General features: G+C 37.2%; 3 protein-coding genes across 3 annotated transcripts in view; 2 read left to right on the top strand and 1 right to left on the bottom strand.

Moving 5' to 3' along the window:
* The first annotated feature begins 524 nt into the window (after positions 1–524).
* Positions 525–5,532, top strand: clrn1 (clarin 1). Its single transcript, XM_058412849.1, has 3 exons — positions 525–2,018; positions 3,530–3,709; positions 4,277–5,532. The coding sequence occupies exons 1-3, from the start codon at positions 1,763–1,765 to the stop codon at positions 4,540–4,542; spliced, it is 702 nt and encodes a 233-aa protein (XP_058268832.1). The 5' UTR covers positions 525–1,762; the 3' UTR covers positions 4,543–5,532.
* A 3,479-nt stretch (positions 5,533–9,011) lies between these two features.
* On the top strand, positions 9,012–16,290 carry mindy4b (MINDY family member 4B). Its single transcript, XM_058414325.1, has 14 exons — positions 9,012–9,020; positions 9,275–9,381; positions 9,875–9,902; positions 10,235–10,354; positions 10,688–10,861; positions 11,112–11,231; positions 13,415–13,512; positions 13,607–13,772; positions 13,900–13,965; positions 14,082–14,152; positions 14,832–14,904; positions 15,139–15,315; positions 15,407–15,587; positions 15,756–16,290. The coding sequence occupies exons 1-14, from the start codon at positions 9,012–9,014 to the stop codon at positions 15,896–15,898; spliced, it is 1,533 nt and encodes a 510-aa protein (XP_058270308.1). The 3' UTR covers positions 15,899–16,290.
* A 1,592-nt stretch (positions 16,291–17,882) lies between these two features.
* The window catches only part of zmp:0000001236 (mastermind-like protein 2), a 44,895-nt gene continuing 34,996 nt past the window's right edge, over positions 17,883–27,781 (bottom strand). The window contains exons 3-5 of the mRNA XM_058413583.1: positions 19,723–19,866; positions 19,225–19,315; positions 17,883–18,720 (exon numbers count right to left, since the gene is read on the bottom strand). Of these exons, the coding sequence (XP_058269566.1) occupies positions 17,915–18,720; positions 19,225–19,315; positions 19,723–19,866 (1,041 nt within the window). The 3' untranslated portion in view covers positions 17,883–17,914. The remainder of the gene's footprint in view (positions 18,721–19,224; positions 19,316–19,722; positions 19,867–27,781) is intronic.

Genomic DNA, 27,781 nt, shown 5'->3' with positions numbered 1-27,781 from the left:
AAAAAAGAAATGTGGGCAACCCAAAAACAGTCAGTAACCTGTCATTCAGAGACCTGTCTATGAATCATGCCTTGACTCATAACTTAGATGGGTGACGAATGTTAACACCTACTGGTTATTTCTCATCACTCCATGTCTAGACCTGTTCAGTTGGTCAAAAAGGCCAGAGGGTTATTTTATCTAAAACACGGGTTTTCCCAATTCATATGATGGAATTATTTTCGTTTTTGAAAAAGATAGCAGGGAATGATAATAATAAAAAAAGACCAGATGATTTGTCCTAAACAAACTGATGCATTCTAATAATTATGTGGTAGTCTGATGTTTTGTTCAGCTCTGATTAATGATGCTATTTTAATAAAAGTCTTTTGCTCTAATAAAGTAATGAAGTTACTGACTAACGCAAAAAATAGTGCTTTTATTTTGACCGTGTTATAATTCTAACGGCACAAAACAGACCTTCAGACCTCAACAACCAGCTGTTACAAGTCCTTGTTTATGTTTATTTTCTTGGAAAATTTTATAAATAAGCTGTGTTGTGTGATATGATCATGAAAGAACACTTCCTGTTTTCAGTTACCTTTACTGAATGCCAGTGGAAACTAAAAAAACCTACATGAAATGGTTGGGGTGGTTTTAAGTTCGAAATGTTGGGTCTTTCGAAACAAAGTTCAAAATTTCAACCTAAAATTGTCTGCCTTCAGTTTAGGTTATTTCCATTTATATTTATGGCATTTAGCAGATGGCCTTATCCATAGCGACATAGAAAAGTGCTTTGAAGTTTCTATAAATGAATACATCTATACTGGTTTACTAGGTCATAGACAAGGATACCATGAGTCTAAAACTCTGTTAAGAAAAACGCAGAAACTTGTCATTGTTCCAATCTGAATATTCATAGAATTCGGATTGTGCATTACTATCTGGAATTTCCAGAAACACATCATGTCATGAAATGTGTTATTCAGTGCAGATTTAAAATCTTCAGGTGGCCTAAATGTATTATTCATTAGGAATGGGCTTTCATAGTCAAAAGCTGCAAGATAACACCATCTTGTGTTGCACAGCCTGAAAACTGTTCTCTGTCTACTTAAAGAAATTGATCATGGATAACAACTCTTTACACATATTAGGAATCTCAGATGAAAATGTGTTTGTCCTGCAGGAAAAAAACCCCCACAAATATATATTTGGTTATGGCAATGAAATGTTAAGTGATTTTAAGTTCTGCAGTCCTGCAAAGAAAGACAAAATGATATGAGACTATTAAAATTGCAGAGGCCCACCCCACTGTCATATTTTATTATCTTATAATGTTCCTGTAAGGCTTTAACAGCTGCTAGACAATAGGTCTACGTCGGGTATGTCTCATTTGTCTTGGTTTAAATGTATAGCCTATAATTTGCTCTGTAAAACCATAAACGTGACATTTATGATTCCCATAGGCCTACAGGAGCGAAATGACTTCTACATGGAGATGCACTGTCTTCATCCAATAACCAATTAGAGTTAAGGTCAGAGCAAACGAGTGCCGAAACTCAACCCGGTAACCTGGAGACGCGGAGAAACCGATCACAGTGTAACTCAACCCCGAGGCGACATTTTACCATCCCACTGTATTTCTAAACAATTATCCAGAGAAAACATGTAGCCTGTTATTTTTTATTTATTTTTAATATAGGGAAGTTATTGTTTGCATTGCTTACTTTAATGCGCAGGGCTCCAGGGATGCCGTGTGTTTAATGTGTGTGTGATTCCGAGCATGATGCCAAGCAGGCAGAAGAAAGTGTTGTTCTCTCTGGCTGGTGTACTGAGCTTTGCCTGTGTGCTGATCGTAGCTTCAGCTATGGGAGGTAGGAACTGGGTGAAGGCGACTGTGTTGTGCAAAACAGGCGCTCAGCTGGTTAATGCCACTGGATCTGAGCTGGACAAATTCATCGGGAGCTTAAACTACGGCCTTTTCCACGGACAGGGGCTGAAACAGTGTGGACTGGGGGGAAGACCTTTCTCCTTCTCGTGTGAGTAACCTAAGCAGTGTCACTATGGCAGGTTTGCATGACACGAAAATCCTAGTCTACAATACACCGATAATAATGAAAATAAAAGTAGCACAGATTATAAAGAATTTTTTTATTCTCTCTCATTCTTAAACCTGGGTACTTTTTTTTTTTATTTTGGGAACTTTTGCCAAGCCCCCAGGATTTTTTTCTTTAACTCGTGGGTATAAGTGGATGGTTAGGCCACTTCTCTAATTGAGGATGATCGCAGTTAATAGGAAAACCATGAAATTCCGCCTTCCCTAAATTCACTTCCACTCAGCGCTGCTTAAACATACCATACTATGTGCACAAAACGCATCCTTATAACCTGTCGGGCATAACTTAAATATATGAATATGAATATATGAAGTCATGCAAATACAAGAGCATTAAATGCAATCGTCTGTGTTAAATACATAACCAACAACAATCTGACGGGTTTAGAAGAGATATACATAGAGGTTGCCACCTTGGTGTCCAGGATTGTCTAGTCTGCATGAAAAAAAGGAGCCCACAATGTAAAAAAAAAAAAATCCTTTTAATGCTCAAGCTATTTAAGTTTATCATTCATCTTTAGTAACTGATTAATCCTTATTCTGGAATGGGAATACATCATGGATGGAATGCCATGGAAGGGATGCCAGCTCACACATAGCAACACACACACTCATTCACACCATTATCCACATGTCAGACCATGTGGTCCTCCTCAAGGAAAATGGAGAAAAAAACATAAACCCACACAGATCAATCCAACAGTTTCTATCAATTGTTTTGGGGATGTCCCATTGTAATCTAGACAAACACGGCTTCCATTTAAAATTGATCAAATGTAACACCATGAATCCATTTCATTTTTGTATCGATTAGTTTGCTTTTAAATGTGCCACTGTCATTAGACTCATTAGGCTGGGTTCATTAATGAGATTGGAACAAGCCCAATTATATATAGCTTTCACATTTCCACTGCCCAGATTCAGTAAATAACATTGCAGGGATTTATTGATTTAATGCTAGTGATTTAGACCTTTGTCAATATTAATGTATTTTTTATTTTTTTTGGAATGTTCAGAACAGGTAGAAATTTAATTTGTAAAACTTAAATACCAAAATGCAGAATTTCTCACATTTATTCAAATACTTAAATATCCAAACAAAGAATTTTTTAGTCTCATAGTTTACCCAAAATATCATTCATAAGGTTCTATCAAATACCCTGAAATAATTGTTAACATGAAACACAAGGTACAATACATTCAAATAGAATACACTTAAATGAAGTAATTATAAATGAACTTAACTTCCATTATATCTCCTGAAAATATTGCCTTTCTTTTCTGACTCTACTACAGAAAATGTGCCTAGGGAAAGGGAAGGGAATATTAAATATTGTTAAAAAAAGAATGTTAAATGTTTCTATTTACATATGGTTATATTTGGATCTGTGAATATATAAATATATGATTTTATGTTGTTCATTTTCTTTATAGTTTTTCCTGACCTGGTGGATGTGATCCCAGCTAGTCTGCATGTGAGTGTCATCATCTTCTGTGCAGTGCTCATCCTCTTCTCATCCTTGTGTTCTGCCTTCTTCATGTACAATGCCTTTGGAAATCCATACGAGACACTGCACGGACCTTTAGGCCTTTACCTGTGGAACCTGATCAGCTGTGAGCCCACACACACACACAAATAAGTTTTGTCATCTGAATGGCTCAATTTATCTGTTATTGTATTATGTCCCTTCTGCCAACTGCAGCCTGCACAAAGACACAAACACACACACACAGATACTTCACTAAAAGGGCTCTTTTGAAATTCATCAATGTGAATCTGAGCCACTATAATCTATTTTTCCATACTCCAAAACATGTTTTGTGTACCTTTTAGAGAGGGTTGGGATTGGCTTGCATAATAAATAAATAAAAGAATGGAAATATGCACACTGTCCAACTGGCCGAACCGTCTCTAGTGTCAGATATCTCAGAGTCATATGCTGATGGACAGTAGCAAGAGTGACCCGTATGACCTGTCAGCTGTTCCCGTTAAGAATTAAGACAGTCTGGACAGCAAATTAGGATGGATATGGTACAGAGTACAAGAATGACATATTACATCTAGTATACTGTATATAATCAAAAGCACAATCAAGATAAGATAAGACAAGATTCGTTAACAAGATTTGTGAAATCCAACTGCAAAATTCCATTAACCACAAATGTTGCCCTTTTGTACAGGTCTGTGCAGCTGTCTCATCCTAATCCTCTATGCATCTGAGGTCAAACTGCATCGCCTATCTGAAAAGATTGCTAACTACAAAGAGAGCACTTTTGTCTACAAGACTTACAGTGAAGCATTCGACTGCTCTTTCTGGCTTATTTTCATAGTTTTCCTTGTGCATGGCCTTAACATCCTTCTGATCCGCCTAGCGGGTATCCAGTTTCCCTTCCAGGAGGCCAAAGAGTCAGATGCCAACACTGGTGCAGCAGATCTCATGTACTGACTAGCTCTATTGTCCAATAACCACCCCCTGGATGTGACATCCTACCACGGCTATTAGCTCTCCTCAGTTAGAGTCTCGCATCTTGCACCATCTGTTGTTCTGATTTGTTTACAGCTGAATAGATGCCACATCTGAGCCTTTTTAGTTGCATCTTATCACTTTCAGAAGAGGAACAAACTTGGAAATGGTCCTGGCTGTGTGTGTGAGACATGAGCCTTATCTCATTGTGGGGAGGCTAGTGGAGGGACCCAGTCTTTCAGCTGGACTCCTGATTAGGCATTCTGTTAACTGCCATCTCAATTAAGGCTCAGTATTTTAAATACCTGTTGAAATGCAAATACCTGTTTGTTTTGTCAGCATGGAAACTATTTATTTTTCCATAGTACATGCATCTTTTAAATTAGTAACATTACACTAAACAATGGATGTTTTATTTGGTGATGCTTTTATTTATATAATGAGTGTATATACCCCTTCTTCGATGTGCCAATGATCCTGAACTTTGAATAGAATTCAATTATAAGAAATTTTTTTTTACTGTAATCCTGTTACAGCAGAGAGACTCATTTCATAATAAAAGAAAGACTTAGTTGTATTCATATGTATATTGGTTACCATGAAGAATGCAAAGGGAGTTGTTAATGTTCATGGTCAATCTGAACTTTAAAAATGTAATTAACCTACTTTACTGTTAATACAAATAGGAATTCCAAACTGTGTGGTATAATAGCAATGATTCAAGCTTTGACAAAACATTGACACAGTGACAGTGCTCTGGTTTTGAGAACACCATCCATAGTTCATGGTCAAAAATAGAGAAGTTTAAATCAAATAAACTTCTGTTACTGTGATTCTACTAAATTCAGTGTCTGTTTTAGTGTTTTATGGAATGCATAATATGTACATAGATAACATTTTCTCTACTTGGTACCAATTTATGTCGAATGTAACTTTCAGTTTTAGTTTGTATTTTATTTAAATTGATTACATTTGTTTACACTTAAACAGAATGTCACTTACTTTGAATTTTATGATCTTTTTATAGAACTTCAATATTTTAAAAAGGAAATAAAATGTAATATTTTAAAAAGCAAACATCTTCCTCCAGTGGCTTTCCCCCAGCTTCAGGTTTATTGAAAATAAAGAAAATGAAAACAGAGAAACGCATACAGAATGCATCATGTGGGAGCTCTTTAGCATCCTCTTTTGGACATTTCTTTTTGTGTCAAATTACTGTACCTCCATCTCTGCTGAAAATCAAACATCTGATTGGTTTTGAAACAGAATCATTACCATTACATGCACCACTGTCCAAATACAGATGTTACATCATTTCTAAACCAATCCACAGATGAGACTGTAATGCTGACAGCATCTGCTCATTATCTGCAATTGAGTTACAGCATTTCAAAAATTGTCTGTTAAATCCAGATGTATCTTATGCATGTAAATGCAATTTGTTTGCAAAAATGCAAAAAGTTTGAAAAATACACTTATTTGAACCATGTATATATTATTCACATCGGTTCACGTCGATAAAAGATTGGATAATGGAAAATCTACACTATTGTGAAGGTCTTGAAACTACTTTAAATAAAGCCCCCACCCACTATCAGAAGAAAGGAGTGTGATGCTGAAGTTGCGTGCACTTCCACTTGCCTCAGTTTATCTGATACTAATCAAAAGGGGGTGGCTTTTTATTGGTTTGAACTTTAGGTTAGGTATGTTCGCAAAAAGTCATTTTAAAAAACTACGTAATCAACCTTTGACTAAGCATGGAGAGAAAAACAAGGTAGGTTTTTAAAACTTTCTTTCTGTACCCACTTAAAAAAAAAAGCATTAACATAAAAGATTCAGAAACAGCTAGTGCATTGAAGAATCACAATTATAATGGAAGATATACAAAATTAAGATTTGTGTAACTTAAACTATATACTATTTCAATATAATTCGATTTAATTTTCAGTTTGAAAAGAAATGTTTATATATTGTACACAATTTAATTTGTTGGTGTTTATATAAAGATGCCATAGAGAAAATATCTATTCAGCTTTCATTCCTATTACATCACCACCAATTGACTCAATTTGATGTGGACATCTAAATTAAATATGTTTTTAGCTTTGCAGAACTATAGTCTAAACATGTGTTTGGAAAGTAGCTAATGTACAACCTTCTTTGCAATGTAAACAGATAAGCAACTGATCCAATGTTAGGGAGAAACGACTTTAGACAGGCTGCAGTATAGTTATTTTATAACCTCTTATACATTTCGCCCAAAAAACGTAATTCAGTTATAAGTGGCTTATTTTGATAAAGAAAATAATAATAATTTTAAACAAGCTAGTCATTAGTCATGTCTCAGGTTTATTTTTGCGTACTGTAAACATTAACTCTTTAAATGCAGAATGAACCGGGAATTCGGGCAACAGGCGATGTTACCACAAGATGGCGCCTTTGAGCTGTGGTACTGTTTCACCGCTCTCACCGCTTTGTTTTACAGTTTTTCTCATTTGCTAAAACACATTTGTCCACTCAGACATCACATTTTCAAAACAGTTAACACACAGGCTGAAACTGAAGCTCACTGACCAAAATGACAAATTTTGTTTGCGAAATGCTCCAATACGTGCAAAACTTTTAACATGTGCAACAAAAGCAAATATTTCCACCAGACACTACAAAAAAAATAATAAACTCAACCAAAGGGAACTTATGGGTGGAGAACATAAAAAAAGAAGAAGTAAATGCAAACATTGACATTATGACAGTCACATAAATGGGATTGAGGAAACATCTGCATCTACAGTTTGTTCTGCTAACAGAGCAATGCCGTAAAGCTGAAATACACAGTGGTATGCAGTAACATTTTGACCTGTTCTCAATCAGAAAAAGCCTGACAGTAGATGCCACAGTGCTCTGACTCAGAATGGGCTGGACCCTTGGTCCAGTCTGTCTTAAGGACAAGCCATGATTGATGAAATGGTCAATAATTGTGGCCCAAATTTCATTGGAAACTTGAGCTCTATTTTGTCCTCTTGCTGCAGCATCTCCACCACACATGCAGACACCTCTTCTTCTGGCCCCTCTTCCACGACCTCTTACTCTCCTTCCATACCTTTCACCTCTTTGATCCATGCTTGCAACTAGCAACACAGAAGTGGCATATTTTATAGATGAAAGAGGGCTGATTGCTGATTGAAGAGTTGTGTGAACAAGTTTACATTGATGCATTAGATATTCATAATTATGCAAGTTCTTTCTATTAGCTGTGAATAGATGTTTTCCTTTTTTTCAACACAGTTAATCCAATCATCCAATCCAATCCAACTGTGGTAACTGTTTTGAAAAAGGGTATAAAAAAATGTGTGGAACAAATGAAAAAGTGTTAAAACATTTGCAAGAGAAGACTTATGCTGTGCTAAGAAGGTTGGTGATGAAGATCAAGTGGATCCCGGTTCATTAAGTGTGCTTTAGCAAATGAGGAAAAACTGTAACATGAACCATGCATATCTCATGAAGGCTATAGCTTCTTCAAAATTATGTTCTAGCCGTAGAAAACACTCTTATGTTATTCAAAAGGTGTTTAGTAGGAACATGCTGTTTCCCGCCAAAAATGAGTCTTTAGAAGTAACAGAAAGCTAATGCTAAGTAACATCTCCAAACTGCCTCTGTGGTGTGGAGAGAGGCAAGGAAAATGTAATTTATATTTGCTCACCTTGTCCAGAAATTTTTTCCAATGCTTTGGACTCAACTCTCCAGTCCCCAAGTAACTGTAACTAGAGAATTAACTAATTTATGAATTGATTCCCAGTCATTTCAACTTGGTGAAACCAAAAGATGACATCACCGGGGGTTTGCATTGTTCTTAGTGATGAGAAGTACGGCTGGTTTCTGTGAGTCAAACCATATCACTCAGTTCATAAAAGCCGACACATGTCTAGTTGCTCTGCTACTCAGGTTTTGCAGAAGTGTCAGGCCTAATTTAACTGCAAATGTAGTTTTTTGAGGAAAAAGTACTTTCTCAGTATCCCGAGTCAGTTGACTGTGATATCTGATTCATTCTGATGCTCTATAACATCTTTAAACTTTACTTTGTTGTGATTTCTGCACTTCCGTCTTACTTTCTACTGTTGTGGAAAGTCTCACATAGACACCCTAAAGATTTCTGTGGACACCATTTATTCAATTGCTCAAGCTCACCTGGTTACGTTTAGACTTGTAAATAAGAACAGCTGTTATAATCATAAAGACAATGCCGCTTATACTGAACATCCTTTTAACACACCTGTTTGCATTAGTTGACTTTACTATAAACATTTGTAGAAGAGTAATGATTTATAATCCCACTATCCCCAACCACACAGTAGGCTTGCTTATTAATGAACTAATTCTACATCTGGATTTCTGTAAAGCTACTTTGTGGTAAATATCTATTAAAATACTATACAAATACAAATTGAATCAAAATGATTCCGGTAGGCCCAATTAACCTCCAATTGTATAAATTATGTATACTACAGTTGTATGTTGTGTTGCCTAGTAAGCAGTCACAGTTGAGTAACAGGTATACTGATGCAGTTTCCTTTAAATCTATCTTCCTCTCGGAGAAAAAAAGCTCAGGCCTCCTTCAGCAACAATGGCCTTACTGAAACATTCATGGAGCTTCCTGTGCTCACAACAGTATAGCAGGTGAAGCTGAATGCATGTGCGGTATGTCTGTCATCTGCAGATGGAGAACAGACTGGAGAAGGCCAGTGACAAGAACACAGACCTGGATGACATTCTGAGTCAGATAGCAGAGCTGGACAAATGGAGGGAAATATTTGACGCTCGGGGGTGAGAAGTCTGTTGTGGCATTTTTTCATAACAAACTGTGCTGGAACTTTCTTACATACACCTACCTAATACCTAATGTGTTCTTTAACCAGTTTATTAAGTAAACTTACCATACAGGTAAAATTTGTATACAATTACTGAATGCTAATTTATCAACTGTCCTCTGTTTCTTCCTTCAATGGATGGGAACATTAGGTGTATTTCTGGGCGGTGGAACAGCACAGGAGTGACACTGACATTCAACAAGTACATTTCTGTTCCTGATCTGCCTGTAACACATATCAGTGTCACTCCTTATGATTAGAATGGGCTTCCATGAACATATCTTATGAGTGGTGGTCAGATTGTGGTGTCTATTCATTAATAGTTGAGGTGGAATTGGAATGAGAAATTGTTTATTGCAATAGATGGACTACAGAAAATAAATGTAAATTACATCTAAACTTTTCCTAATAAAGTGTCACACATTTCATTTTCATGTTTTATCATACAGGTTGGAACTACACAACTGTTCTGAAAGAGTAAGTCTATCATTTTTATTTGTCTTTATTAGAAGTCAGTTAGTGAGATTTTTGCCAGGGTGTCAATGTGTAGTTGAGTTTTGCTTATGTAGGACAACATGATAACCTGAGACCTAAGCTCTCAGGTAACTGTGTTAATGTGTGTGCGCATAAGTAAATGTGTGTGAGTGAGTTCTGCTTTCCCCAACCTGATATCCCCTGTAAAAACCTGGGGCCACTGCAAGAGGTCTAGACGTGACTGCTCTGGCTTGTCAGCTGCTTTTTCCTCTGTTTTCCTCATCCTCGTCAGACCAATTCATGGAACTTTGTGTGAATTTTGGCACAATTGCCAGATGCATGTAGCCTCTGAAATGGAAGATTATAAGCAGCTGTTCCAGAGCATCAACACTCTGCAGCCCTCCAGGCTTGGATACATTGAACTGCTTCAAGAGGAGGTGAAGAGAAACCAGGATGTGAGTGACCTGCTGACGAAACAGGAAATATTTGCTCATTTTATGGAATAGATGCTTTGTTTGTGTCTGGATTTGTTTTTGGATTTTATTCCATTATGCAAGATTTCTGTGGAAGTTATAAACACTCTGAGATGATATGAGAGAGGGCGTCTGTGAGAGATTGCAGGAGCGAGAACAAAACAGAATTCCCTGTGATGGTGTATATCATAGTCCAAATGTCTTTGTACACAGTTGCAGTTATCCAACTTACTTGATCTGTGTTCTCTGTGGACATGTTTTCCTATTCTATTCCCATTCCAACTCTATTTCCTTTTTCCTCTCTGACTCATGTAGAGACCTCTTGAGAGGTTTAAACCTGAGGAAGAACCCGAGGATGTTTCTCGGTCTCCTTCAGCCCATTCATTCCACAGCAACGTCAACTCTCTGATGGTGCCCTACTCCATCCCTCGTGCACTAGCCGTCTCTCCCACTATGGGTGGACATCCAGTTTCACCTGAACTTGCCATGGTAAGTCATAAAAAAATGTCTGTTGCTTAGTAGGCCTGTCTGTGTCAGTGTCTTACAGCAATACACTTTGATTTAGTAATGTACTTCCACAGAGGGAGAGTTTTGCAGTACACTCAGTTACAATGACTATATTAGTTTTGAATTCCAGCTCGACAGCACAGACATTGCCACACTCAACAACACTTTAAAAATTATGCTATGCTTGATGCTGTTATATATGATTGCCTGGCTGATTTTGTTTCTCATACAGAGTCTGAGGAAGATTTTGTTTGGAAACACATTGCACATTTTCAATTATGAGTGGAAGAAATCCTTCTTTAAGTTCCGGGAGCCATATTCGAACCTATCCTATGCTTTGGAGGCAGAAAGAGTGAGTACTTTTATACAATGTCTCTATCAAATGGACATTTAATAAATCACTGTGATCTTGTATTCATGTCTCAAGCCATGGCAATGGGCATGTTCTAACCAGTTGCAACTAAATTGCATAAGCAGTTCCAAAGTGGACACACATATGTCCTTTGTTACTAACGTTTTACGTCCCAGTCTTTTAGGACCCGGTATTTTCTATTTTGTTCCAAGACACTGATTTCAAAATGATCTGTTGAATTATTCCAAGTAAATATTTGGTGCAGCCTCCACTGAAAAGAATAACAGCATCAAGCCCTTTACTTAACATTTGGAATTTTACATCAATTTTTCCAGCTTCATTATAGTTTGAGATTCGTGTCTGTGGATGACCTCTTATATTCAGACTGTAGCCTTTAAATTGGCTTCAAATCTGAAACAAGAGACATTGCAAAACATTGATTTTGCAGGGCAGCAACCAAGATATTGTTTTGGATGTATGGTTGAATCTTTTATCTGGTAGAAAGAGTGTGTGTGATGTAAGTCATTACTCATTCAGTGCTTTCAAATGGTCTTAACTCCCTATTCAATATATGTGTGTGTGTGTAAGCATAGGCAAAAGGTTATATATCTCACTGCGATGGAATGTCAGACTACTTTTATGTTCCTGTAATTAATCACATTACTCAGCTGGTGGTATACATATTGTACATGAAGAAGAATTGCACAAGTAAGTGAAGAAAAGCTCAGTTTTGAGAAGTATGATCTCTTCCCCGATTAAATTAATCAGTCTAACCCCATGTTGCCTGTTACTGAATAACTTATCTAAAGATCAGTGGCATATTTCATCTCAGGGAGTCTAGGGGTGGTTTCTGTTTCTTATTTGTATGGGAATAGGTCAACATGAAGCACATAAAGCAAGATTTTCTTTTATGATTTTGTATGACCAGCAGTTTTGAAATACATTATAACATTATATTGGTCAGGGATCAGTGACAGCTGGAAAAGTTATTCGTGAATAGTTTAAACCACATGTAGTACCATGAACCATGATTTCTGTCTTTGACCAGACTGTTCTGTAAATGGAATTTCTATATTCAAACATTTTCTTTTTTATTATGAATTAGACAAAGTCTCTCAAAAAACTTTAGATATAAAAGAAGAATGCACTTTTCTCAGAATCGGGTTAATACTATACTAGTGCAAACAGTGAATGTAAGCTACAGTTTGTAGTAGCAAATAATAAACTAACTAACAGTGAATGCTATGCTCAGTGGTTCTCAAACTAGTTGGTATGATTTTTCCAAGGTTAGGGCTTCACCCTGAAATGAGTTCTTATTATACTTATTAACTCAGTGCTCTTCAGTGACATCCAAAATGAACTTTGTTATGAAGTTACTTTTTTAGTTAAAACTTCTTTCTGCGAACTGCTGGTCTATTTTCATTTTGGTTAACACTTTCCTATATTATCACAATGCTTCCTATATTATCACAATGCTGTTTAACTACCTGCTGATGGTGGGAATTAGCCTTCACTTCATGTCTACCTAAAGAGAGCAGTGCAGCAGTACAGCCTTTAGTCTGTCCAGCTTACTAACCTACTCATTTTTACACTCAAAGATCAGACTCCAATGATTTTACATTCATGGTAATACCATGGTTAACTCCACCATGCTTGTCATCTAGAAGATATAGCTGTGCCGAGTTTCTGCCATAACTTAGTGTAACTGCGTTGTATTACTAAAGTGTGTTCTGGAAGTTCAATATTTCCTGAGTGCGCTGCTTATATATTGGATTTCATATTAAACAGTGTTATCCCTTATGTCTATTACTGTCTCTAGCTCTTAACATCATAACTGATCAGCACTACAATTACTAAACACAACACAAATATTTCAGTATAAAAACATTTTTTGTTGTGTTTCAGGGTGGACTTTTCCTTTAGTGACTAGCTAAAAACAGTGGAGGGCAAAAAGGTAGTATTGTAGTGTTTAAACTTCTGTGTTGTTTCATTCTCCATTTTATGTAGCACTATGGTCCTAGAGGAATGATGTTTTACTTCACTGTGTACTGCATCAGCTATATGCTCTTGAAATGACAGTAAAAGCTTCTTGACTTGACTTAAAGGCCCCCATGACTATAGTTAAGAACCCCGATATAACTGATATGACAATTTATAGCATACTGAACTCTTTCATTTTGCAGGGAGGAGCCCGCGCAATTCAGATGGCAGTTCAGGCCCATGTTATCAAATACCTGCTTTTCACACAGTCACTGAACTCAGAGCACTGTGGAATAGAGAGGTGAGGAAAGAGTCTGTCCTCAGTTCTGTCGTGTGATCTAAATATACAGCAAAAGAAATTATTAATCATAACTGTCATTTGCCGTGTTTTTCAGGCTGTTGGAGATTGGGGAGAAAGAGCAGGAGAGGGCTTTGGCTGCTGCGTTGGCTGATATTTTATGGACAGCTGGTGAGGAGCGTACTGCCACCGTCTCCTTGGTTACGCCAGATCGCTGCTTCACCCCCCACCTGGACTACAAACTGGACAACTTCACAGAGAGGGTACGGTTTACCATGTGGTGTCCAGTGTCACTTTCTCAAACCACATATGGCATCTGATTCACACACTCTATCCAAACTATACTGTGAGAGATGAAGTAGTTTGTTTGGGTCACTCTTTCTTTTATAGTTGCAGCTTTTCACCTTTAAAGAGAAAGAAGACGTGACAAAATTTATATATGAACATATTCAGTGTGTGAGTATTTAAGGACACATTTTGTACCCGTTTTTGCAAAATGAATTAATGGATATGTTATTTGTTTGCTGTCTATATTATTTACATATAGTGCATATCTATTTTTATTCTGGCAGTTCAATGAGGAAGGAAGCCATGGAGTCATTCTCTTTCTGTACAGCTTGATCTTATCAAGGTCAATTATTAGGTAAGTTAAGAGATGAACAATGAAAAACAGATTATATAACTGGAATGACTTGAAAAAAGCAAAGCAATTTTCAATATTTTAGAATTTATTAATAATTTGTCCTTTACATACGGTATAAAACAGGGTTGAAATCCAAGTAAGCTAAACATACCATTTCCTAGGATCTCTTTACAGTATTATGTAAGAAATGCAGCATGATAGGTTTGCTGTTATAAGGCAATGATCAACAACAGGTTAGAGTGATGTGGCCCAGAGTAACTGTTACTACCCTGAAGATTATGTCCTGAACTGCAAAAATACATTAATAAATTGTAGGTATTGTAATCTTAGTACTAAAGAAAATATTAGAAAAATGTAATCTCTGTCTCTGATCTCTGTCGGTTCATCAAAACAAATGTTCACCATACACGCCATGTGCCCCATGTATGGTTGTCACTATAAAAAAGCTAATGTTCCATCTATACTGTCAGTTGAGCTGTTACAGGAAATTAATCACTTTGTTATAACATCTTATGACCAATCAGGTTTGAAAATTTAACAGTGTTGTGGTGTTAAAGGTTCAGTAAATGAAGGCGTATGTGAAACCATCATAGGAAGTAAGAAAAACTGTGAGATTTTTAAATGGCTTCGAAAGTGTACTTGAGAATCCACCCCCACTAATTTCCCCCCACTGTCCTAGGTTGCAAGAAGACCTGGATTTCAGCACAACTCATCTCTTACAATTTGGCTTAGGCAACTTTGTTTGTCGCCAGGTAAGCAAATTGCATCTCTTGTAAAACAAAGATTGCATCATTTGATATATTTATATGATGTTTATATTGTCATTTTTGAGGAAAACGGTTTAAAGTTGTTGTTTTTTTTGCTTAAACCGGGCATTTTGCCTTCATCCTAATGGCAGAAACTGTTGATGTAGTAAATGTTACTCTGCCATTGAACACCTGCTAATGATGGTTAGTGATTGAAACCTAACTATCTGCATTTGTTAGGCCCTTTTAAACCTGTTGTTGACTGGCCGAGCCAGTCCTAACGTCTTCAATGGAAAATTGTCATGTGATGAGCATGGCAATGCACTGGACCAACCTCTTCATGGAGTTCTGAATCGGAGCAATGTGGGATACCTACACTGGAGCAGAGAGCAATCGGAACATGGCAGTCTGCCTGCTGTAAGTTTATTATACTGAGCTTATTATACTGTAGATAAAGGTTGATCATCAAAAGCCTACCAAACCAGTAATTCTGTACATTTTGCTTTAGGTGGGAAGCATGCTCAAGACGCCCAAACTGCCGGTTTGGATTTGCAACATCAATGGCACCTACAGCGTTTTATTTAGTCCAAACCTTTCTCTGTTGTCTGATTGGAAGATGGAGCACCTCTTCCACCTCTACTTCTACAATGGCCAACCAACCCAAGTCAATACTGCAATGCTCACTATAGGTAATGTTCGACTTGCATAACACTGTCTGACTTAATTCCTTACCTAAGTAAAACCATATTAGTGCACATGGTTTGAAAGGTTAATGCCTCTGAAAAAACTAATAGGTCACTAGAGTGGATTGCAAGTAGATGAGGAGAATAAATTTTTTTTTTAATCCTTTGTTTCAGACACTCATTCCCATCACTGGGAGGCTAAAAGCAGAGATGGTCAAGGAGACCCTGAAAAGAGGTTTCCCTCAGTGGAGATGACCATCAGAACTAAATGGGCGGGAGCGGCAATTAACTGGAATGGGACAGTACCTTTCTTCTGAGAAGGTTTAGCTAGGCATTGACTTTGATTTAGTAGTCTATATTAAATACAATATAAATTTATGTGCTATGACATGCACATTAAAAACATTACCTTTCTTTTATTAACTTTATAATGTCCCCTAATAATGTTTAAATAGTACATGGACTTTAAATTTATGTAGACAGTTTAGAAACATTGCATATCTGGCAGATTTGATTGTTTGATAATAATTTAATTTGAATGTGATTATTTGCTGCAGAATTTGCTAATGTTTTGTTAACCTACCCTTCATAACATGCTCAGGGAGGGAACCTATTTATCATGATCATTTGAAATCATTTCAAGCCAATCAAGCAAGATTTTTTTTATAATATCTAACTATCCAGAAACAGTTCAGATAATGTTGAGGTGCACAAATATTAAATCTTAAGCACAAATATTGATGTTATCAAGATATTATCTCCCCTGTCCCAGACCCAACACATTAATTATAATCTTACTGCACTCTGTCTGCCCTTTAACAATTTAAAAAGCATTTTTAAATTACACTTAAATATAATATAAAAACTGCCACAACACAGAAATAATTTGTTTGCATTTAATGACAAATATATCAGATGAAATCATCAGGCCAAAAGCTTTGGCCAAGCAAATTGGTAATAGATTATAGATAATTCATTTGTTCAAGTTCATTAACTGGGCACCATGCACATATACATTCACACCTATGGTCCATTTGGCATAGGGAATCTGAATTTTTGTGCATTTTGTTGAAGGATACCAAGTGGACAGCCACTTAAACACTGGGAGAACATGCACAGAAACTTTAGAAACCTAAGCTCAGGAAAGAACCAGGGACCTTGGAGCAACGAGGCAACAACTACCCAATGCGTTTCCTGGCAGGACATCAGATTCTGTTCATTAAACAACAAAATGATTAGTTTAAAACCAGGCATATTTAGATGCCCCTTTTGAGCCAACAATGCATGCAAAGCTAGCTTTATTGTCCATAGTGTGCATAGGCCAAACATAATTTAGTGAATCCACCACACCCTGTCACAGGATCATTATGTTTGACAGACGTTTGCAGAGTAGTACACATAGAATGGTTATACACAAATGGTCAGTAAATCTGTATAACTATAGTTTATTGTAATTGTCAGTATTCAAAGGCTAAATTGACATCACAGGATATGCACATTTATTACAGCCTTATAGAGCATTATAGAAAAGACTAGTTTTACAAAAACACAAGATATAATAAACATATTCATAAATACAATATTAACAATATGACTTCTTGAGACAATTTTAATACTTAATGTCTGCTTGGAATAATTTTGTAACTGAATATAGGGGAATCCAATTTTAGATTTCTGTCCATAGTAAGTCTTGGGGGTTTTAGTTTTAAAGATGGAGCTTTAAGACATACTGTTTTTAACTCACACAAAGATCTTACAACAGGGTATACACTCATAAATAACAATCTTTGCCATTATATTCGTTAATTACTGCCACAGGTTCCTTAAATCAACACTGACAAAATTGTTTGTCTTTATTTATGTTGCATGAAAAGCTAGATTAAATGTATATCTCTCTCGCAATTAATCTTCAGGATGTGACAGTCAAAAGTGTGCCAGCTTGCTGCATTGTGTGGCAATCTGTCAATGCTTACTACAGCTGACTTTTAGAGTACACACCAAATTGCATGAGTTTACAAAAGGGATATGTATAGTTACATAACATACTATGAAAACCATAAATATAGTGAACATGGACCTTTATAACAGATTAGATAATATGATTAAAAGCTAAATCTAAGTATAACGATACCTGCAATACATCAGATGTTCACATGAATAAAAAAAAAATCTCTTCAGAATCTTATTTTTAAGAAATCAAGCCAATCCCTTAATTTAGGTGCTTTAAAATATAACTCAAAGCTCTTTAGAAGCTTCAATCACTAAACCACTTAGTAAAATACCAAAATAGTAAAATTATCATTCTCATTTGTATTTTTTTTTGAGTCTCTCATTCATGAGTTACCACCCAAAATCTCTTCTAGGTTTATGTCTTTCATCCAGTCATCATTGCCTGAACCTGACTTAAGCAGAGAATCGATGAAGTCCGAGTCTGCATTGATCCCTGGTACTGTATTATCCCCATCCTGCAGAAAATCAAACGTGAGGCGGCCTGCACGGTTGTTCTGATAGGCACCAGGGCTTTGTGCTGTGCCTCCATATGTGTTCATGCATCCCTGTTGTGTGGGAGAGGATTGGTTTAGTCTGCTGATCCCAGGAAGTGGGGGTATGCGAGGCTGGCTGGCTCTAGGAGCTGATCCTCTAATGCCAGGGTTTAAAGGGATCAGTCCAGAATGGGGCACTACCTGATTTGGTGGGCCAATATGTCTCGGTGGGAAGTGAGCATCAGTTTGTGCACCCTGGGCTGGCACTGTACCTGGAAGTCTCTTTACATCTAGTTGCTTTGCAACATTTTCCCAGCTAATGGCAGCGTCCCTGCTTCCAGTGGTGGTCATGCATCCCAGTCCTTGGCCAAGGGTTGGATCTTGGCTTGCGCTGGTTCTTACATGCTGTGTGGTCGGGAGAATTCCCTGGAACTGTGGCTTGTTTTGATGCATCCCAACTTGCATCTGGCTGTTAGGCTGTTGGTGTAGTTGGCCTGCACAGTTTTGGACTTCTGAATGATCAGATCTATTAGGAAACATTCTGTCTCCAGAGTTGGGTGTCATTTTGACTCCTTGGCCATTGGGTATATGACATGAGATGGACTGGATCTCTCTCTGGTCAGAGTTGTTACTGGTCATTGTGGATGATGTCAGACCTGCACACAGAACAGCATATGATAGAGTTGGAATGAAAATTGTCATATTGAATCTAAATAGAACACTGACATGGAAATGAATGAAACAGAAGATTAATAATGATAACATATATTTGAGGTTTTTCAAAGATTAAGTTGTAAATTAATTAAAACACTGATGTTCATGTAGTGACTATGATGGGGAGAAATCAGTTTCCTTTGTTTAAAGTAGAAGAAAATACTTTAGTGGTTTTAGACCATGGCTTTTTGTGAGTTCCCAGGAATCTTATCATGTTTGGCTGCTAGTGCATTTTTTAATTAATAGAATATTAAACTTAGAAACCTTTTCTATTTATAAACAATAAATTCCAAAAATACATTAAAAAACATCTCACTAAAGTATTAGTTTCAATACCTTCCGATGCAATATATGTATTTAGTCCAACAAATATAACGTTATCAAATAATCAGATGGTTTTGTAATATATATATATATATATATAAAATAGAAAAGAAAATGTGTACCTGGGTAAAGGTTGGGATGCTGTGGTTGTTTGTAGTCAGGTGGAGGTCTTGTTAGATGCCTGTTAAACTGATCCTGTGGGTTGAATTTCTCCTGAAATATAAATGACAGCAAAGAAAAATTCAAATGAACAGAACCCAATAACCAACAATAAATATCTAACATCCCAAACAGTCATCTAAAGTGTGTTGTATGTTTCTGTGAAGAAATTCTGTTCTTAAGAATTACATTTTAAAAGATTTAATTTTTTTCTCTCTTTTTCATCTGCAGCTGAAAAACTATTTTTTTCTTTTGTTGATATTGTGTTCTTCACAGTTTATTACATATGTAAAAGCACAGGAATGCTACAAACTAAAAGAGAACAAGGCAGGTTTTATAACCTTATATCACGTAAAATGGGGGAGTAAACACAGTGTAAATTGTATCTTGTCCACTGTTTAGAGGATGACAGCAGAAAAGAATTGGGATGCATAGTGTATCCATTTTTATCTGTTACTCACAGTTTCACTGGAGTGCTGCTGAGGTTGGCTTAGCTGTCTCTGTCCTTTGCCGTTATTTATCTGCGGAGTGCTAGGTGCAGACGGATGCTGCTGCTGGGTCACCAGACAACCATTTGCCGAGAAACGTGGCCCTGGTGCCAATCCCTGTGAACATAAACATTGTTTAGTCATAGAATGAATTTTTACTACATTTCTTTTGAACAAATCTTCAATTGAATCAGATTAATTTTTAAAAATCAATAATTTGCATTTGATCTGTCTTCTTCTTCTTTCGGCTTTTCCCTTCAGGGCTGGCCACAGTGAATCATCTCTTTCCACCTATCCCTATCTTCTGCATCCTCAACACTTGCACCCACTAGCTTCATATCCTCATTTATTACATCCATATTCCTCCTCTTTGGCCTTCCTCTTTGCCTCCTGCCTCGCAGCTCCATGTCCAATATTCTCCTACTAATATACTCACTCTCCCTCCTCTGAACATGTCCAAACCATCTTAATCTGGCCTTCCTAACTTTGTCCCCCAGACGTCCAACATGAGCTGTCCCTCTGATGTACTCGTTCCTAATCCAGTCAAACCGTGTCACTCCCAAAGAGAACCTCAACATCTTCAACTCTGCTACCTCCAGCTCTGACTCATGTCTCTTCCTCAGTGGCACTGTCTCTAAACCATACAGCATGGCTGGTCTCACCACTGTCTTGTACACCATCCCCTTGATTCTCGTTGATATTTTTCTATCACACAGAACTCCCGACACCTTTCTCCACCCATTCCAACCTGCCTGCACTCACTTCTTTACCTCTTTCCCACAATCTTCATTACTCTGGACTGTTGACCCCAAGTACTTAAATCTTACACCTTCTTCACCTCTTCACCCTGTAATCTTACTGTTCAACTTCCCTTCCTTTCATTCTCACACATGTACTCAGTCTTACTACGACTGACTTTCATTCCTCTTCTCTCTAGCGCAAACCTCCACTTCTCCAGGTTTTTGTCCACCTGCTTCCTGCTCTCACTACAGATCACAATGTCATCATTGTCCAAGGAGACTCCTGTCTGACCTCCTCTGACAACTGGTCCATCATCATAGCAAACAGGAAGGGGCTCAGAGCCGATCCCTGATGCAGTCCCCTCCACTTTGAACTCCTCTGTCTGAACTACAGCACACCTCACCACTGTCCTGCTCCTCTCATACATGTCCTGCACCACTCTGACATACTTCTCTGCTACTCCTGACTTCCTCATACAGTATTACAGCTCTTCTCTTGGCACCCTGTCATACGCTTTCTCCAAGTCTACAAACATACATTTAATCTGTATTAATAATTAATGAATAAATGCTGAATTAGTGGTGATCTAAATTTAGGGAAATATATAGCAATAGTGCAAGTTCTTCATTCCACTTAACCCTTACAATGTATATTGTAGGCTTTATCACATCAGTGCACATATTCTTTGTTGGGAGAAATTTTATAAGGCTTTGTGATTGTATGGTTAGTCCACTAGATGGCATGCTTTATCAATGATTTTGATGCTCTAACTTGTGTGGCGTCGTGTTACATAGGGTACATGGTGTCATCCAATTCCCACAGCTTTTTCTGTTTTTTTTCTCTAATGCCCATTAAAAGGAAAAAAGGACAAACACATGTCATGGCTGACAAATAGACTTGTGCGAACATGTAAGAACTGCTGAAGTGCAGGAATGTTCAGTACATTTCTACATGTGACTGTTGTCTTAAAAATCTTTATTTTTTTTATTTTGAAGAAAAACTTAAGCCAGACAATGTGTGTGGATGATCATAATGAAGTAAGGTGTCAGACTACCACAAGCCACCAGAACAGCTTCATTGTGTCTTGGTATACATCTTAGAAGTCAGTGTTTGTTTTGATGATGGTGGTGGAGATCTCTGCCTAAAATATCACTCTAAAATCTCTCAAAATTGTTAATTTGGGTTGAGATCTGGTCATTATGAAGGCCATAGCATATGATTTACCTCATTTTCATCAGTGATCTCTCATATGTCCTCTGTGTGGAGGTGGAGTCAAAGTGAAAGAGACCACTTTCATCAGGATAGAAATGCCTCTTACAGCAGATCACAGCCACCAGTTTTTCCTTTAATTTGTTACCCATCTGCATCATTTTCAGTAAATATTGTTTCTTGGGAAAAAAAAAAACCTTGGCACATGATCATTTTGTGAAACATGGCCATGCCAATGTGATGAAAATCTGGCTGTATGACAAATAAGTAAATGTGGGTTTTTACTGAAGTGTAACAGTGTGTGATTTGTTGCTGCTTAACAAATGTACATGAATGTAATGTAATGAGTCTTGTGATAATTTCATAGGCCTGGAGAACATAAATTCATAAACATAATACATTTTTGTTTAGACTACATAAGGAGTAGAAAAAAATTGCTTAAAGTGCAAACCATTTGATATGTGCATATTTTTCAGAAAACTGCCCCCTTTTTGCCATTTTGGAAGTCTACGATCTACCAATTTTCCTTGCCCATTACTGATATTGCCCCTGAACCTGCTCTGAATACCAATACTCTTCACCCAATGCAGCTGGATCCGCTATCACCTCTTTCCTCAAACAGATCAGATACACAACCATGATCATTTCCTGCGTATCAAAAAACACAGCATCAGACCAGCAATCTGTTACAAACCCTGTCTTTAAAAATTTCATTATAAAAGCAAGGCATCTGAAGTGAGTTATAATGGGGAAAAACGTAAAAAGTCTGTTTCATGTCTTGGGCAGGTGTTACTGAGCTTGTTTGGGGTGACCATAACATAGCACACAACCCAATTATACTTGTTAAATTAAATAGAGTGTATTTATAATAATTGGAGACATAAGGTGGTCTGGGAATTTAAAAATGTGTCCTGTGATTACATCACGTTTATGATTAAAACTCAGGATTGTTTCAGAGTTCTTTCAGTTTTTCTTGAATCTCTGGTGTCAGGGAACAGTCTGGTTATTCTGTATTATCTATAATATCATATATTATATAATATTGATATACTATCAGATAATAGTTTTAAATTATTTTTAAAATGTAGAATACAAAAACAGTCTAATCACTTCTTAACAAAATTGGAACATTAAATTGTCTGTGATATTAGCCCCTAAAACAACAAGCTGTGAGACTACAAGTTACTATCGCACACATGACTGGTAGTATTTTTCAGCCAGTAAAGTCCTTTCTGCAAGCATTTCCCAGAACAAACCCAGCTCAAGTATGTTATCCCATTCACTCAAACACACACAGTGTACACACTGTCAGTCAGTGTGTTGACATGAAACATTTCTCAGGGTAAAATGGATTCAACAGCAGCGTAGCAAATGGCCATTGCTTTGAGAACTGACGTCTAAATAAGAAGCCATCTCCAAAAACACACACTGGAGGTCCTTTAACAAAAGCATTGAAAAACACCTTGTGTGTTATAAGAGGAATTCCCTGCTTCAACAAGCCATGGATAAGGGGATTTGAAGAAAAGTACACTTTGAACGAGGTCCTATTCAGGGGCAACCCTATCTGCAGTGGTACAGGCTGTGCCTCAGAGGAGCTGAGAAGGAACTTGCTAAGGTCCCATGCTGAGATGGATCAACCCTGGGAAGTCCACTAATTAATTAGAGGGCAAGTGAAGAGCATTGTTTCCCTGCAGTGAGTTCAGATGAACTTCTCCAATGTGATGAAGATTTTTTTTCCACTGAAACATGCACTTGGTATTTTGCAGGTCATTGTTTTTAATAGGACTACATGAAATATCATGTTTTTGACATCTAATACACATCATATTTTAAACAACTGCCTTGCTTTCCATTAGTGATGTAAGCTCAAAGTCATAATTCCCAGATCTAGTCATCTTTTTAGTATAAGAAAGTAAGATGTGAAAGTTCATTCTCTGCATCGTATTACCTCCAATTAGAGGCATGGCGAGAAATCATGACCAGTCTGAACACGAGCCAAACTGCCTTCATGTTACATTCAAATTGCCTTTCAGTGGTCTATGTTGTATGGGTGGGAGGAACTGAGAGTTTCATTAGCGTGGACGGCTCTCTAATCCACTCTTTGTCATCCTGATGTGTCATAAAGCTGTTTTCCATCTCTGCTCCACTCTTTGCTCTTCAGTACATCGTTAAATGAATACCACATGTGGTTGCGGACTCCATAAAGGAGGGCTGTGATTTAGGCTCTCATTCTACCCCGCATTACAAGCAGCTGACAGGGCTCCAGGCCCGAGCCTCGCTGCTCTCTCACAACACTTCCTGCAGTCTGAAGGCAGGAACGCCGTCCCCAGGGAGCAGCTCGGCATCTGGACTTGGCCCCGGATCGCTTTCCCAGGAAACAAGCACTCGCCTTGCAGTGCAGCTCCAACAACCTGGCACCTCCTCCTCTTTTTTCACTGAGATGGGAATCCAGCAGAAATGAAGGGAAAAAATATACCACGATAAAACAGAGAACTGTGAAGACTGCGCTGTAAAGAACATAAAATTCAATGATTGGCTGATCTTCTATGTAAATTTGCTTCATAAAACCTCATTTTTTTTTATTGAAACCAAATGTCAACGTTTTGTGTTTTATGACTCTGGAAACTGAACTCCCATAAATGTCTCAAAGATGTTACAGATCCAGGCCAATATTCAGAGCAAAATTTGCTGAGGGAGGCTTTGTTTTTGTGAGTGAATTAAAAATGGAGAGAATGCTTGATCAGCACTGTTTCACTGACATTCTTTGTGAAAACAGTGCATTTTCTCCTCTTAACGGTAAGTGCCCATTTTGATGATTACAATCATTTACTGTTTTCTGTTTCTTTTTTATACTACTGACAAGTAGATGTAATAATTCTACTTGAATATTAAATTTACAGTAGATTAATTTGAAAGGTTGACATTGTGAATAATTTGCCAAATAATGAAATAACTGACAAGCTCATATATTTCAGGCTATGATCCATTAAAATCTGCCACAGAAGCTCATGCACTGCCAACTGTCTCACATCCAAACCAACCAGCACATAAATTAGTCACTTGTGACTGATTGTGACCAATCAGCATAACACTTCAATCATAAAATATGAGACAGTTGGCATTACAACATTTAATGAAAGCAGGACTATCCGTGTTACAAATAAAAAATCCCTATGTGGAAATTCCCAAGCAGAGAATGAAGCTCTTGCATCTGGACACAAAGATTTCCATTAGATTTCCATCATAGGCTTGAACACGCTTGAAAATATGGATCCCAGTTTTTACGCACTCAAGCTGACGAATGATCAGCAGACTGTGAGAAGAAGAAAATGAAAAACAGAGCCCATATCTTGATCTTTTCACAGGAATTTTGCAAGCTGCTCCTGGTGGGAGGAAGTTCAGCTCTGCTCATGAGGGTTCCAGAGGGACTGTGGCACCATTTCGGGACCTTTATTTCCATGGCATTACTAATTCAGTTGACTGTGGGAAGACTCTGAGCACTCCCATTTTTCTCCCCTGTTCAAGCAGAAGCTGTGCCTTTGTTTCCCGTTCAGCAGTGTGTTTAACCCCATCAGCAGCATTTTCTTCAGTGAAAGGAATGACAGTTTCATATAGAGTGGAAATGTCCAGGACTTTCTTATCTTCCAAGAACAAATATATATATAAATATATATATAAATATAAATAAATATATATATATATATATATATGTATATATATATATATATATATATATATATATATATATAAATTATATATATATATAATTATAAATATATATAAATTATTAACCTTAATTAACCGTGCAAATATATGGGTATAGCTCATGTATGCATATATGTTACATAATGAGCTCTCAACATATGAGTAAACTCAGGAAATGTATGTTTTACAGCTATTTCGATCAGAAAACAAAACTAAATAAATTAATGTGGACACTAGTGAAAAAGAGTGTTCTAAAGCCCTTCTCTATTAGATGTATAAAATGTTAGCTATTGCACATTTACTTTTCATTATTTGTGGTCTCTTCTGAAGAAATATTTCCACATCTGGTTGTGGAACTTCACTTTAAAATTCCTTTTGAAACCCTGTTTCTTTTGTTCATTAGTTTTAATACTTGGTCATAAACCCACTGGTGCATTTATAGTAGCTGCATTTCATATATTTGTTTTGCAATGATTTTCCTATCACTGAATTGACATTAAATTGTAAAATAAACATACACAAAGCTTACTCAGGCCTCAGCTGCAGAATAATAGACTTTCAAACCCAAACTCGTTGACTCCTGTATGAATGTCACTCGATGGAATACACTTAAAAATATTTGATGGTGACATTTGGATAGTTATCTTGTTCATACTATCTACAAGACTTTTTAATCGCCTAATGAATGTTACTGAAATTAGACTGAACTGCAAATAGGAGTCTAGTAATAAGACATTAGTGACCAACAATAATGATAATCCTCCTCTGGAGCTAAATGCTGCTTCAAAGACATGGTAATCTGCTGAGTAAGAGTCTAGAAAAATGAAGTCATGGAGCAGCATCCAAATCAACAAAGAGTTAGTGAGGCTTGGAACGATTGGTGATATTGCAGAGAGATTCCAAATATTGCGTTTGATATTTGACTTCGGAGCAGAGCAACACAACATTTCACTGATGCAACTTAGCCTCTCTATCTGTGCTTGCCAAATAGATCAAGCCACTTGTGAAAAATGAACGAGGGATTAAATTGAAATAAAGGAAACAATATGTTCCTCATCAGGGCTACTTCACAATACAATAATTTCTCTTAGCTTGTTAGGTTTGCCCTGACTTCAGTTTCACAAGCATTCCTGACCTTCGTAATGGGTAATTAATTTTTAAAAATGCTAAATACATGCAAATGTTAGTGACTAGCAGCTACAGCCATCTTGTAACCAGCTCCTGGTATTCATTCAGTGTAATGAAGTAATGTGTACATAGTAATGTTACATACATGTAATGTATGTCTGGCCACGCCACCCTTCTTTTCCTTCCTCAGCATTGCTGCAATCTACACCCCTCCAATGCATTGGGCAATACTATTATCAGTTTGCAACAGTGAGGAGGTGCAATAGGGCACATAAAATATCTTGCAAGCCTTAATTTGTTGCACACTAGAGGAAACCCATGCAGACAGAATCAAGGATTTCATCAACTAAGATTAATTTAATTTGCATAATTTGTATTGCATGGCTAAATTTTGAAATGTAATAAAATCCTGACCTAGGATTAGAATCTCCACCCTAATAGATATGTTGAGTATCTACAGTGTTTATTGCTTCCTGAGTGAAAAAATAAACCTTATATAAACCTTTTTTGTGATATGCATATGGCTAAAATATCTCAAATATAAATGTGAGTTCTGAGTAATGTAGCAACAAGATCAAAGTTAATGCACATTTTATGCACATTTTTAATTGAAATTAATTCCTGATTATTGTAAACAAGGTCCAAAGTTTGCTGCAACTGGAATAACAGATAAAGTATGATTGAGGCTGGGTTCTGAGGACCGTCTTGTGTGGTTCATGTTATCGTTTCACACAGAGCGAGGCAGGGGATGCTGTTTGTACAAAACTGAAAAAGGGGATGTTCTAAATCTCCCCAATCATAACAAATCAGTGGTTCAACCACGGGCACCAGGCTAAGCAGATTACTGTCATTTTCCACAACTTGTCCCTCACAGCTAACAAACTCCAATTAGCAAATCCCGCTGTGCACATCTATGCCTTGGCGCTGAGCAACTGTGACAGGCGGAGAAATTAGAAGTCTTGCATGTTAATCCATCACAGTCGAGCGAGCCAGGACCCTCGTCAAATCGCTTTGAGGGGATATGCATATTCAAGACGCCCTGTAACTGCTCAGACACAAGAAACTGTGATTTATTGCGACAAGAGCAACAAACTAACAGAAAACTGAAGCTACACACAGCTACATGAAGTAAAGAGAAGAAGCTGGTAGAGTGCAGGGTGAGCTTCATGGTCAATGCAAGAGAAAAATGATTCTGCTCTCTTCCGTAAGTGCTACACATGAAGTGACTAGAGCAGATGGACCAGCAGCA

This window comes from Hemibagrus wyckioides, linkage group LG17, assembly GCF_019097595.1.
Source record: "Hemibagrus wyckioides isolate EC202008001 linkage group LG17, SWU_Hwy_1.0, whole genome shotgun sequence".
NCBI lineage: Eukaryota > Metazoa > Chordata > Actinopteri > Siluriformes > Bagridae > Hemibagrus > Hemibagrus wyckioides.
Note: the sequence above shows the minus strand (reverse complement) of the source record. Positions and strands in the feature narration are given on the sequence as shown.

Coding starts and splice junctions, on each gene's coding strand:
- mindy4b (XM_058414325.1), top strand. Junction 13,773..13,899: donor TGGACAACTTCACAGAGAGG/GTACGGTTTACC, acceptor TTTCTTTTATAG/TTGCAGCTTTTCACCTTTAA. Junction 14,153..14,831: donor TTATCAAGGTCAATTATTAG/GTAAGTTAAGAG, acceptor CCACTGTCCTAG/GTTGCAAGAAGACCTGGATT.
- clrn1 (XM_058412849.1), top strand. CDS start 1,763: ATGATGCCAAGCAGGCAGAAGAAAGTGTTGTTCTCTCTGGCTGGTGTA. Junction 2,019..3,529: donor AAGACCTTTCTCCTTCTCGT/GTGAGTAACCTA, acceptor TTTTCTTTATAG/TTTTTCCTGACCTGGTGGAT. Junction 3,710..4,276: donor CCTGTGGAACCTGATCAGCT/GTGAGCCCACAC, acceptor CCTTTTGTACAG/GTCTGTGCAGCTGTCTCATC.